Consider the following 12,890-nt stretch of genomic DNA (forward strand, 5'->3'; position numbering starts at 1 on the left):
TGTGAATTCCTCCTTGCCTCCCCCCAACAAAAAAATCCTAAGTGGTAATTTTGAGTGAAATTGAGTTAAAACCTGTAATTTCCTTTAGAAAAGACTGACGTCTTTGCACCATGTATTTAGTCTTCCGTCCAGGAATGTGAGACATACCTTCCCTTATTCAAGTTTTCTTTTATGTCTTCTGTAAAGCTGCGCCATTTCTTGGCATGAGTCTGATATTCCTTGTTCAGGGTGCTATGTTGTGCGTCTTGCTGCTGATCTGGATGTGATCTTTTTTTGCATGTTAGTTTCCAAAGGGTACTTCTGGTACATGGTTTTGCTTGTTGACTGGAGACGTAGAACCAGGGACTTGAACTCCCAAAGCCTGCCCACGGCTGCATGAGGCGACATCCTGCGCTCTGCCTCACCTCAGGGTGTCCTTCCCAGGGGCTACCGTGGATATGTCCAGCTCTTGAGTGGCCATTCCCCCACGAGAGCCACCTAGGCAGACTGGTACATATTTCAACACCAACTAGGTCAGGAGATCAGGTCTGCTGATGCAGAGGGTCTGGGTTGGCAGATCCTCCTCGCACAGGCAGGAACACCAGCCCTCAGGAGCTTCTGCTGAGGGCACCTGCTCACAGCTCAAGCATCAGACTCAACCAGGTTTGGAAAAAGTCTAGTTTATTGCACTGTCTCAAAGCACAACTAAAAATTAAAACCAGAAAGAAAACGGTACAAAGCACTGAAGCTAAAAGTAGTGTAAAAGTCTCACCTAGACTCGGGTTTAATCGCACTACAACCCCATGGGTTAGGGGAGCTTTGCCTTCTGAGGGGCCGGGCAAGGCACAACATACACGGAGGGAGAGCGGCCCTGCCTGGGGCTGCCTCTGCTGTCACCCAACTTTTACAAAAAGGACTCCATAAAAGTGCAGTGTGAAGTAAGACCTGGGGTTTCAGCATCGTGTCCTCATTCAGACCTGGAAAACCTCCATCTTCATGGCTGGCGGGGTCCCGTCAGAGAACATAGTTTATCTCTCTTCACCTGTGGCCTGGGGGTGCCCTGACACACTTGCTTAGTAGAAAACAGGCATCGGATAACTAGGCCTGGGCCAGAGGCAGGCTAAAAAAAGCAGCTAGCCTGGAGTCCGGCCTTGGAGCTGCCTCCAGGACGGAGAGGGCAGTGGCTCAGGGCAGGACACGTGGCTGGGCGGCCTGGTGCTGGAGCTCAGATGCCATTAGAGAGTGGCACTGGCTGACCCCAAGGACTATCCACAGCAGGCACTGGCTTCCACCTGCTGCGGCCCGCCCAGCCCTCCGAAGCTGCAGGTGAGGACAGACAGGCTCAGGGTAAACCCCAGGAAGGAGCAAAAGGCCTTCCACTATTTTCAGAAAATACATTTCTCTTCTAAATTTGTAAGATTTGACTTCAAATGAGGTATCTTATGAAGATTTGTAATACAATAAACAAAAAAGGCAATAATCAGGAGGTTCATCCTCTGAGGATGCCTCTGGTTTTGTGACGTCCACCAGCAGCATTAGTTCATATCCCCCCGACATTTCTAAGTGAGCTACCGTGGCTAAGCCCCATGCGTGGCCAGCACCCTCCTGTGCCGTCCTGCCTTGGACACATGTGCATGCTGCCATGTTCCATGTGCATCCACTTGCCTTTACTGTTTTGGCTGAAGCGTGTCCTCCAGGAGGTAAGCAGCCCGCCCTGTGTGTGGGCGGCAGGGGCCTGGTGTGTGCGTGTGTGTGTGCATGTGTGTGCGCATGTGCTCCCCATCGCGACACAGCCCAGCGCTCAACTTCTCATGCACAGCCCTGGGGTCCCATGTGGAGTGTCCAGCTTGGAATGTGCACTGGAATGTGCATCTCAGGGGAGGGAGTGCGATGGAGACACTGAGCATGTCCAGTGGTGGGGAGCCTGAGCGGGGGCTGCTACCATGGCAACAGCGCTTGTGCTGGTCGCCCGCAGAGCTCACGGGTGTGCCACTGCTCCTGCTCTGACTCAGCCTGCCCACGGAGGCTCCTTGCAGCATCTCCCACCAGTGGACCCGCAGCTGCTGGTAAGGGCATGCCCTCAGCACTTGGGGACGGTAGCACATGCAATGCGGCAGGGCCACTGTCCCCTCTGGAGCTGGCCTCGCTAGAGCTCAAAGGCACTGCTGCTACAGCAACAGCTCCAGTCACTCGGCTGAGGCTGTGGGTTCTGGACAAGACAGAAACAAACATGGGTGAAAGCAAGTGGGGGGTGTCCAACCTTGACAGACACACCTGGACAAGGGTCAGTGAGGCATGTCCACAAGCGAGCAACTCGGAAACCAACTGTGTCCATACAGAAGCCTGGCCTCCTCCCCTTCAGCGACTCTGTCCCCAGGCTCCTTCAGATGACCTCCCACTCGTCCTCCAGGTCCTCGGGGTGGGGGGTGGCGGCCTGGCTGCTCTTCTGGGCACTGTGTAAGTGGCTGAACGTCTTTGTCAGCCGCTGGAGGAGGTAGCCGGGTGGGCCCACTGCCCAGAGCTCATCTGACGAGGTCACTGCAGGGACAACAGCCAATCACACATTGTGAATCATGCAGCCCGGGGGACAGGCACAAATGGAGCCAGGAGCCTGGGTCCAGGTCTGGACTTGGCCACGTTCTAGCTGTGGGGCCTTAGACCAGCTACTTCCCCAATCAGTACTTTGTTCCCTCAACTTTAAAGGGGTGGCACAGCCCCATCCTTGTCCTAGGAGACTCCGGCAGAGCCTGGGTCCCCTCTGCCAGTTCCTGACAGAGTTCCCCTGAGACAAGTTCCTGCAGGAATGGCCTTGCCCTCGGCTCTCACTCTGGAACAGAGGAGCCCAGTGCAGCAGCCTCTTCAAGAGACCCCTCTGACATGGTCTCCAGGAACCTTGAGAATCCCAAGGGGATACTGCAGCCCCAAGCCCACCAAGCCCCGGGCACCTGCCTGTGACACATGACACATTTCCAGGAATTTTCTTCCAGTAGTCTCCAGCAGGGTTTTTGTCTGTGATGCCATATCGTCGGGCAACATCACCATTTGGACAGCGGGCCCACACGGTCCTGGTGCTCAGTGCCAGCTGGCAGGCCTGTAGACCTGCAGGCGAACAGGGTGTCCCTCCTCAGCACCCAGCTGCGGACGGGATGGATCCCCATCGTGGGGCCCACTCTCCCGACACTGCACGCATCGCCCGGGGCTCCCTGTGGTGACAGAGCACCCTGCACTGGCTGGGCTCGGAGTGGAAGCCCAGGGAAAGGATGCTCTGTCGGCAGGACTAGCAAAGCTGCCAAGAGCCTGAAGCCAAAGGACGAAGGGTCCAGGCACTGTGAAAACTGTCATTCCACCAAAGCACAAGTCAGATGCCTGGGTTCACTCAACAAGGAACACTTACTAGACATTTGTCTGTCACCTGCCTCAATAGAACAACAGAAAGGAAATACCCAGCACAAAGCTGTGGCTGCTGGGTGGAAAGCGCTGATCCACAGACAGTGGGGCAATGTCGGGGGAGTTCAGGATGGCCCCACGCGACTGCAGCAGTGGCTGCCTGGCTCGCAGGCTGTGGCTGACAATCTCATTGGCTGACGAGCCCAGCTGTGCGAGGGGACGGTGGTGAATGTCCACCTGCTGGTTCCTACCTGGCACATGCTCCCAGTCCGTCCCTACGGGCATCTCCTCGGTGATCCCAGCCCGGACGTGCACGTTCCATCTGCTGTCGAGCGCCCACAGCATCTGGTCGTTGGGGCTGGCATGGACGCTGACTAAGGTGACCCCGGCAGGCTGGAAGCAGGAAGGGACTTTTCTCAGGGAAGGAAGGGATAAGAGGAAGGTCTGGAGGTTTGGGGACCTGAGAATGTGTCATGTGACCTTGCATGGCAGCACACAGCCTGATGTGGGGACACGAGTGGCAGGGCAGGCGTGGGCACCGTGGAAAGCAGAATGGACACGGTCCTGCCCTCGGCTGCAGTCTCACAAGGAAGAAAGACGCTCACCAAGTCATCCTCGGACTGTCAGACAAACCAGATGGAAGGACAGCCCACCAGACCAGCAGCGCAAACATCAGCCGAACACAAAGGGGCAGAGACGGTCCAGATTAAAGGCGAATGAAGAGATGCAAGAAGAAACACAAGGTGGGACCTTGGGCTACAAGGACAGTAAAGGGTCACATAGGTGTCCAGGCCTGGGCCTGAGGGTGGCACGGGGTGCTCTACAGTAAGCACTGAACTGCTGAGGCCAGTGCTCCTGTCCCTGCCTCTGCCGTCCTCACTCACGCTAAAGCCCACCCAGAGGCAGCCACGCAGCCTGGCCAGGCCCACCCTGAGCCTGACACCCAACAGGAGGCCTCCTCAGGCTCAGACGGCCTCCTCTGTGCCGCTGGGCAGGTGACGTCCCCTGCTGCCCAGGCTGTGGGAGACGGAAGTGATGAAAGCCAGCAGGGAGCCAGCCTCCCAGGGGGCACAATGCTGGCCCCCCACCCTCTCCTCAGGCAGCCTCTGTCCACACTGCCCACCTCTTCATCCCTTGTCCACTTTTCACAGGACAAGAGTAAGTCCCTTTAATGTCCCATTTGCTGTCCACTGACCAGCTCCAGTTCGTCCCCAGGCTGCCCACCCCTTAGCCAGATGAGGCCTGTGTGCCTGCGTGGGCAGAGTTGTTTGGAGAGTCCGAGCCTCTGGTCACCAGTGGTGCTGGCGAGTGACTGCAGCCCTGAGGGTCTGGCTGTCCATCCAGTGCCCAATGCTGCCTGCTTTTCTGTACCTCAGAGTCATCCTTGTTGCATCCGTGGACCCTGAGAGGGAGCTGGTCAGTCCCACAGTTGCTCACTACACAGCATTTGCCAGTGTCTGCAGGCCCCAGGCACAGAAGCTGTGGTGAGTAGGGTGGCCACCAGCACTAGAGTGGGGACAGGAAACTCGAGCTGACTGCAGATAACGAGAGGTGCTATCAAGAAAGGAAACAGTGCCTGGGAGTGGTGGAGGTGGGTGGTTGGTGAGGAGCAGGCACTGGGGTTGAGGCCTGAGGGACACAGGGCAGGTAACGGCCAAGGGGTGGTGAGAGATGGCCAGGAAGGAGAGTGGAGCTCATACTACGAGCTCTTAGTGGCCATGATGCCAAACCAGCCCCTGTGGAGGGCCAGACAGCTGAGATGCCGTAGAGGCCTGGCACACCCCTGGATGGCGGGTGTTGGCATAAACCAGCACTGGAAGCCCTGCGCCACCTTCAAGCACCAACCCCCAGCTGCACTAGCAAGTTCAAAGGGGGCACTGAATACACCACAGAAGTCACCGCAGCCTCCGCCCGGTCTGGGACGGCAGGCAGGGCCACAGGTGGGCCAGGGGCTGATTCCTCAGGGGCCACCCAGAGCTCACTGGGCCTCCCACTCCTGGCTCTAGGTGCTGGCTGTACCAGAATCAGGTGTGTCTGGTCATTTATTTATGTTTGCCACCTTCCCCTGAGCAGCAAAGACACCCGTTTAGCTTTGTTAATCTACACCTTTGGCCACAGGACCCCACGTTTACACATTACACCCATCTCCGTCGGGTGGATGTGGGATTAAGAGGCATGGATTTTGGAGAGGGCTGCTGCCAGGGCTCTGGGCACGCCCTGGGGGTAGAAACAATGAGAATCACTGGACTTCAAAGCAAATGACTTCATCATCTTCCTTCAAACCTTCAAACCAGTCTCCTTCAGGTCTCAGACTAGTTCCCAGTGGGAAACAGTGCAGGATCCTGGAAGCAAAGAATTCTCAGTGTGTTTACTTAAAATAAGCAACAGATTCTGCCTGTTGGTTGACAAATGGCCACACTGTGCTCTGTTCTTATCACCATGACTTGATTCATTACCAGCCTCAGTGTACCTTTGCTGTATTTATTTTATGAACTCAGATTTTTTTTGGCGGCTGGCCGGCACAGGGATCCGAACCCTTGACCTTGGTGTTGCAATACCGTGCTCTCATCAACTGAGCTACCCAGCCAGCCCCCAGATTTTTTTAAAAACTGTCATCTCTGGATTTGCTTTTCTGTTCACTAACTACTGTTTATTTTTTTGGAAAACATCAACGTAAGTGCCTCCACTAAAATAGTGTGTATTCTTCTTGGGCCTTTCTCTGAAGGCAAAAGAGAACACTGATCCGAGCCTGGTGCCCTCTGGTTTTTTAGCTGTGCCAAGTGTGAGAGGGGCTCACTCTTCCTTCCAGTCTGTACCAGAAAGTCTGGGGCTAAATAAACCCCCTATTAATCAGACAAAAGCCAGACACACCCAGAGGCTTTCAGACAGAGCAGGCATCACTCGGGGCCACAATGTGTGATTCCACTTATATGAAACGTCCAGAAGAAGAAACTCCATGGACAGAGAAAGCAGATTAGTGTTTGCCCAGGGCTTGGGGAGGGGAGAACGGGAAGTGATTGCTAATGGGAGGGGGTTTCCTTTTGGGATGCTGAGAATGTTCTGGAACTAGATGGTGATGATGGGTGTACAATATTGTGAATGGACTAAATGTCACTAGTGGCAAATTTTATGTTATGTGTATTCAACCACAATTTTTTAAAAAAGAAAGAAAAAGTAGACAAGCCTTGCTTGTGGCAGTGTGCTATAGTTTGCAGTTACCATTGGGGAAGAGCACTTGGGATATGTTTCTGTTATTTCTTATAAATGCATGTGAATCTATAGTTTTTCAAAGGGGGTTGTAAAAAACAATCACTTCATTCAAAAGTTGTAGAAATGGAGTATATCTCTTTAAGAAATGAAGGTCTAGGCCGGCCGTGGCTCACTCGGGAGAGTACGGTGCTGATAACACCAAGGCCACAGGTTCGGATCCCACATAGGGATGGCCGGTTCGCTCACTGGCTGAGCGTGGTGCTGACAACACCAAGTCAAGGGTTAAGATCCCCTTACTGGTCATCTTTAAAAAAAAAAAAAAAAAAAGAAATGAAGGTCTAAGAAGAAAGTGGCACTTCACATTGTTGGTATGTCAGTGCAGGTCAGGAGGAAAACATGCTGTGATAAACTCGTCTCTGATACCAGGAGGAAGTTCCAGTCCAAGCTTGAGTGCGCTCCTGTGTTCTCACTAATGCTTCTTTTACTGCTGCTCTTCGTTCTTTTCCACGTTTCCTATTAGAGTATTGGTGCTGCCTTTAAAACTTCACTAGCAGCAGCAAATCCAGTGTTCACTGATTCCTCCTCAAAAGGCCCTCTAACCCATCACACGGCCCAGCAGTTTTATTCTCATGAATACTCTAGCCAGAAAAAACTCGATAAGACACACGCGAATCCAATGAACAGAAAAAGAAATCTACTAAATTCTGGAAGATTTGGTGCACCGAATCCATCCAGGATTATGAAACGTAAGCCTCCACTGTAAACAGGAAGCTGGATACGAGCCCTTCCAAAATATACTGTCCGTTCACTCTGTAGGCCAAGAAAGCTACTGGCCTCTGAGGCCATGTTTCTCAGTCACGGAGCCAACACTTGGGGGTTCAACAACAACATCACATAACTTATTCCTCCAGTGGTGAGGAAGTAAGACACCACCACGAGAGCGAACACCATCATGGCGTGTGCACCCAGGGAGGCTTCTTCAGCTTCAGGTTAGGACATTCGAGCTCTAAGAACGGGACTCGTACAGTCTCTTCACACTGGTGGCCACAGGGCCAGCTCTTGGCCTCCTGAATCTACAACTATCTCAATAAAAATTTCATTTAAGAAAGTAGACAGCCTAAAATTTTGGCTTATTCATATTCAAAACTTCACAAAAATGAAAAAGTAAATGAAGATTGTAACTTGTAAAATGGATTCAAAAAGGAATTTTAAGATTTAAAACTAATTTGGAAATTTAAAAACTTATGTATAGTCTTGGCGAGCTTACAGGGGTAGGAGGATGCGTGTGAGAGTGTGTGTGTGTATCACACGTGTGCACAAGCAGGCATGTGCTTGTTTTTAAGTGCTCTTTAAAGACAGGTACAAGGTGGGTGATGGGGAGGGACCGTGCTCCCTTTCTGGGAGTGCTCAGTGATTTAATGACAGCCATCCGACATGCTTGGATATTTACAGATCAAAGGTGCCGCTCCTGGCTGTAAAGTTCCCCTTAAACAAGGAAGACTGCATGGGGTAAGAACAGGCTGCTGTCCCATGTTCTCACAGGTAAGCGCTCCAGGATCATTACTAATTATTATGGCAAGTGAGACTGCATTTTCTTTATTCCAAGCCACCAGCATTACAGGAGAAGCTATTCCTCTTCTCCATTACCACAAGACTCTCTAGGAAGAATTTATTGAGATTGTGACTACACATAAAGTTCAAGTTAAGGGGTGAAGTTTTCCCACGACAGACTGTTACTACCAAACTGCAGAGAAGGCCCCCTGCCGTGTACACCCACCTGCTCTGGGGCCCATGTGATCATTCTCAGGTTTAAGGGATTCATCTCAGTGGTGAGGTGCAGTGAAGATACCGCTTCATTTAGATAACATGAGCTACAAACATGACAGGTTCTGTTCCTGCAATCACGGCAACTTGTTTTTCAGTTATATGCAGCCCTTGTCAGCTCTGACGTCAATGTTTTCATCTAGTATATTCCCCCAAGAAGAATCCCGTCTGACTGCAGCACTAGATTAGTATGGTAAGACCAGACACTCCTTGGAGGATCTGCTCAGTTAACTACAGTACTGCAAAGACTCTCCAGCCGAGCTTCCCGCTGCCTCTTACTGCGGGATGCACATGGGCCCCTTCCCTAGTGGGAAAGTGCACGATGCTGAAGTCCCAGCACCACTCACCCAGCGGTTTTCACTAGAGTCCATTTTCTGTCCATTTTTACCAAACTGCAAGCTCTACCAGGGCAGGGCTATGCCTGCCTTGTCCAGTGCCTCCCTGACACAACTGGTGCAGAGTAGGTCTTTCTATTCATCCAGTGAGTGAAGGAACAGGCAAGAGCCAGCCTGTCAGGGTGTGCGGCCTCTACTACTGCAGGGGCCTCCTGACCGGTCTCCCCCACAAACCACCCTACCTGGGCTGCCAGAACAATCTGCACCAGCATGTGGCAGCCCGAGGTGCTGCCACCCAGGCTCCTCCGGCTGGGCCTGCCAGGGCGCCCTGTACACCGCACTCCCTCCAGACGAGGCGCACTCGCGGGGAACGGACATGCTTCTCATTTTCCCTTAGAGCTCCAAGTGTCGCGGGTTTCCCACAGTTGCTGCTCAAGGAAGATTCATGACATTGGCATACCAGAGGACAGCAAGCCCAGGGTCACCCGAACAGTAATTGGGAGAGGAGGATGGCACAACTCACTCCAGAATCAAGAGAAAACAACGCCTCTTACTAACAAAAACTCTGGCTTCTCTGGGCTTCAAGGGTTTACAGAAACGATTTTGGGCTAAAAGGGACCCAGGAGACCTGCTAAGCCCAACGCCCTCATATTCTGGGTGGGAAAACCGACAGAACTGATGCTGGGAGGTGAAGAGATCTGCCCACGGCCAGAGCTGAGTCTAGAACTCAGGTGTCCGGGGCTCAGACCAGAGTTCTTCAAATTTCTGGCAGCCGAGAGTTTATCATAAGATGCTGTTCATGCATAGACACAATCACTCACACGTTTCCCTCAGCAAGAATGTGAGTAAACCCAGGCTAGAAGAAATAAAACACTAAAAAAATGTTTATCTAGACAGATCATTTTGGTATGGACTTTATGTGAACTTGCATAAAATTCAGCAGGAACACTGGGGTGGATTAACAGAGAGCCTTCAAAGCAGCAGCACAAATCACGTGGGGAAGGATGCCTTCTGGAAATACCCTGACCCAGACAAGGTGTGCTTGTCAAAGTGACCAGTCCGGTTTTCTAGACTGCCTTCCCTTCTCCCTCCTAAGTCATCTCCCTCCGTCCTCTCTGGTTTAACCTTTAATCCACTTAAAATAGGACATATCCAGAGCTTTTCCCCTTGAGGATGCAGGGTCTCCGATGCTACTGTGGGTCTGTGATGATCTTGGGGGCTGCTGATGTGCATGGGTTTGTTTGGTCCTTTGTCACATGCCCCTGTGGTGGCTGTACTTAGGCTTTTGTTTGCTCTTTTTAGTTTTCTGTGTTTTCCTTGTAGAAGACCCTCTTCCTGCTTTTTGTCAATTCCTCCCAATTTCAAATAAGCTTGAAAACCAGACACCAACATTAATGGGCCTGTATTTAAAGTTACAGCACATTCTCAGGGCGAGGACTGACATGCCAGGAGGAGCGGGGCAGACCCCCTCTCCCTAGGGTTCTGTGTCCTTAGCTAGAGGACCGGGTGAGTCCTAGACTCCGACCTGGGACGAGGAGGGTCCTGGCGGCTCAGGGGCCTGCTATGCCGAGTCCTTAGACCTCATTGACTGCACACCAGTGGTTTTCCAGCTGAGGCCCATGGAGCCCTGGCTCTGCCAAGCTACCTTGGGGACCTTGCAGATGACATCGGGCAGTTGCACAGGAGCAGCTTTGCTGTTACTTGCTGAACACGTTTGGCTTCGGTACAAGATTTTATTTGAAAAAGGGGTTCCACAGCTAGAAATGTTTGAAAACTGTGGTCTAGCCCAGTGGGGCTCCAGACACTGGATTCTGGACAGGAGAAACATTCCTCTGCTTCTTTCTTCCTCTAGGGGCCAACTGCAAAGCCAGGGGTCCTCTCCCTACTGAGTCCTGCCTAGGCCTCCACATCTGGTCTGAAGTGTGACTTCAGAATCCAGCAAGAAACAGCATCTGATAATTGCAGGGCGATGTGCTAAAGAAAAACGCTCAGAACTAGGTTTGCTGGGTGGCTGCCATGCCTGTCCCTCTTGAGCAGGGGCTGGTGAAGCCAACCATGACCACTTTTTCTGTACACACCTCCAGACCCTAGCACTGATGCCAGCCTGAATGAATGACAGTGGTCAGCATCAGGGCCCCCGCACTGCTGTGAGCTGAGAAGACTGAAGAAGCTGGATCCCAGTGCACTCACCCCAGGTGTGCTCCAATAGCTTTCCACGTAGAGCTGCTCAAACGAATGCCCCAGGGCCCACTTGCTGATGCTCCTACAGGCAATCTTTGGACTTTGCTCTTCCAGGGTCATGGGCAAGCACCAGCAAGGGACTCTTGTGCAGGCCCTTCCTATTGCTCACAGACTTATTGGGGGCACACCCATGTCAGGCTGGGACAGGATTCCCTGGGTCTTTGTTTTAACCACTGGGTCATTCAGTGGTTGAAGACTGGTGAGGGGAGTGCTGCAGGGGTCAGGGCACCCCATCTGCACCCTGTGGTTCTTTTCTAAGAATCACAGCCTTCCAGAATGAAAGAGAAGGACTAGAACCAAATATCCTGGAGAAGAATAATATTTCTTAGAAACAGGTTTTGAAGGAGAGAGCTCAAAAGCAATAGATATTCAAATGGAGATATGGGGGGGAAAAAGAGAACATGGGAAAAAATTAAAGGAAGTGGCAGAAAACAATTTAAGCTTCCTCAAAATGAAAAAATGGTGATGCCCGGCCTTGGGCAGTTTCCTCGCACTCCTGTGCCGAGGCCTCGAGGGCGGCCTCTGCAGACCTCTCCTCCCTGCTCCGGTCCCTGGATTGCCAGCTCTATCCGCAGCTCGGAGCTCAGAGGGCCGGCCGGGCTCCTGCGGGCTCTGTCTAGGGCCCCCTGCCTGTGCCGTGGCCTGGAAACCCTTTCCTGGAAGGAAGTGGAGGCAGCTGAAGGGTTCCTCTCATTTGTTTCCTGTTTCTCAGAGATGACTGTCCTTTTTCGTCTAATGCCCAATGTCTTGAAAACTGCTCTTTCATATACTGTCCGGTATTTCAGTTGTTGGTATTTTAGTTGTTTCAGGCAGGGGGGTAAATCTGGTCCCTGTTTCTCTATCTTGGCTGGAGGTAGAAGTTTGTTGAATTTAACTGTCCTGAAACTTCACATCTCATGTCCAAGTGGTGATGCCTACCTACTCTGTGTGTCAATTTTGCCAGGTGTCCTGCATACATTATCTATTTCACTTTAAGAGGGCTACTTATAAATGTCAGCTTTTAGTCTTGCTAGAAGAAAAGCATATGAAAGAGACAATTTTCTAGAGCTCCTTCCACATTTGCTTTTGTTTTTAACCCTTGACTTTGGTGTTACTGGCACCACCTTTAACCGAGTGAACTGACGGGCCAGCCCTTCCTTCCACATTTAATGAATGTCAAACAACGTGCTGGCAGTAGGTGTCTGAGACAGTGTGTCCTTATGTGGAAGGACACAGAGAGCAGTAAATCCTCATCCCCGCTGGGGGATAAACTTTAATATGTACCTGTCTAAATCCTGTCCCGTGAGTCCCTGCTCTCAGAGGTAAGTGCTCCTCCATTTCTTATGGGCAAAAAGTATTTTTGAAGGAGTGTTTTAGTTTTGTTCGCTGTTGTTGTTATTCTGAATCTGCTGAGGAAGTAGAGAAAGTCAGTCAGCATATCCTGGGAGTTTTCTCCATGCCAGGTTCTTCATATACATTACTGAATCCCCTCCCCCAGTTTTATTATGAACAATTTCAGCCATACGGAAAAGCTGGAAGAACTCTACAGGAGCACCTGACATGCCGGACGGACGGGTGACACCGTCTGCACTCGCCCTCAGTCTCTACCCATCTGCCTGCCCCTCCAGCAGCCCCTCCATCGGCCCTTCTGATTTTCTGGACGTACCTCAAAGCAAACTGCAGACTCCATCACACTTTCCCCCCAATATCTCAACATGCAAATCACTGACCATAGCTCAGTATCTGTTTTTTCTAGAGGTAAAATTTACACACAATAAATGGGCAAATATGAGACCTACCATTCCACGAATTTTATCAATCATCATCCCTTGGAAGCAGGTTCGTGCCCCTGCCAGTCACTCCCCCCGGCCCCACCCAGGCAACTGTGGATCTGATTTCTTTTTTTTTTTTTTTTCCTTTTTGTCTTTTTTTACT

The 12,890-nt window shown here is 51.7% G+C and overlaps 1 protein-coding gene and 1 pseudogene across 1 annotated transcript in view; both read right to left on the bottom strand.

Moving 5' to 3' along the window:
* TECPR2 (tectonin beta-propeller repeat containing 2) overlaps nt 1-12,890 on the bottom strand; it is a 114,230-nt gene that overhangs the window by 1,878 nt on the left and 99,462 nt on the right. Inside the window, exons 18-20 of the mRNA XM_008580871.1 lie at nt 3,618-3,759; nt 2,929-3,078; nt 280-2,517 (exon numbers count right to left, since the gene is read on the bottom strand). Coding sequence (XP_008579093.1) covers nt 2,363-2,517; nt 2,929-3,078; nt 3,618-3,759 — 447 coding nt within the window. The 3' untranslated portion in view covers nt 280-2,362. The remainder of the gene's footprint in view (nt 1-279; nt 2,518-2,928; nt 3,079-3,617; nt 3,760-12,890) is intronic.
* Nucleotides 7,172-7,615, bottom strand: LOC103597071 (annotated as a pseudogene).

Source organism: Galeopterus variegatus, unplaced genomic scaffold (genome assembly GCF_000696425.1).
Source record: "Galeopterus variegatus unplaced genomic scaffold, G_variegatus-3.0.2 Scaffold2183, whole genome shotgun sequence".
Lineage (NCBI taxonomy): Eukaryota > Metazoa > Chordata > Mammalia > Dermoptera > Cynocephalidae > Galeopterus > Galeopterus variegatus.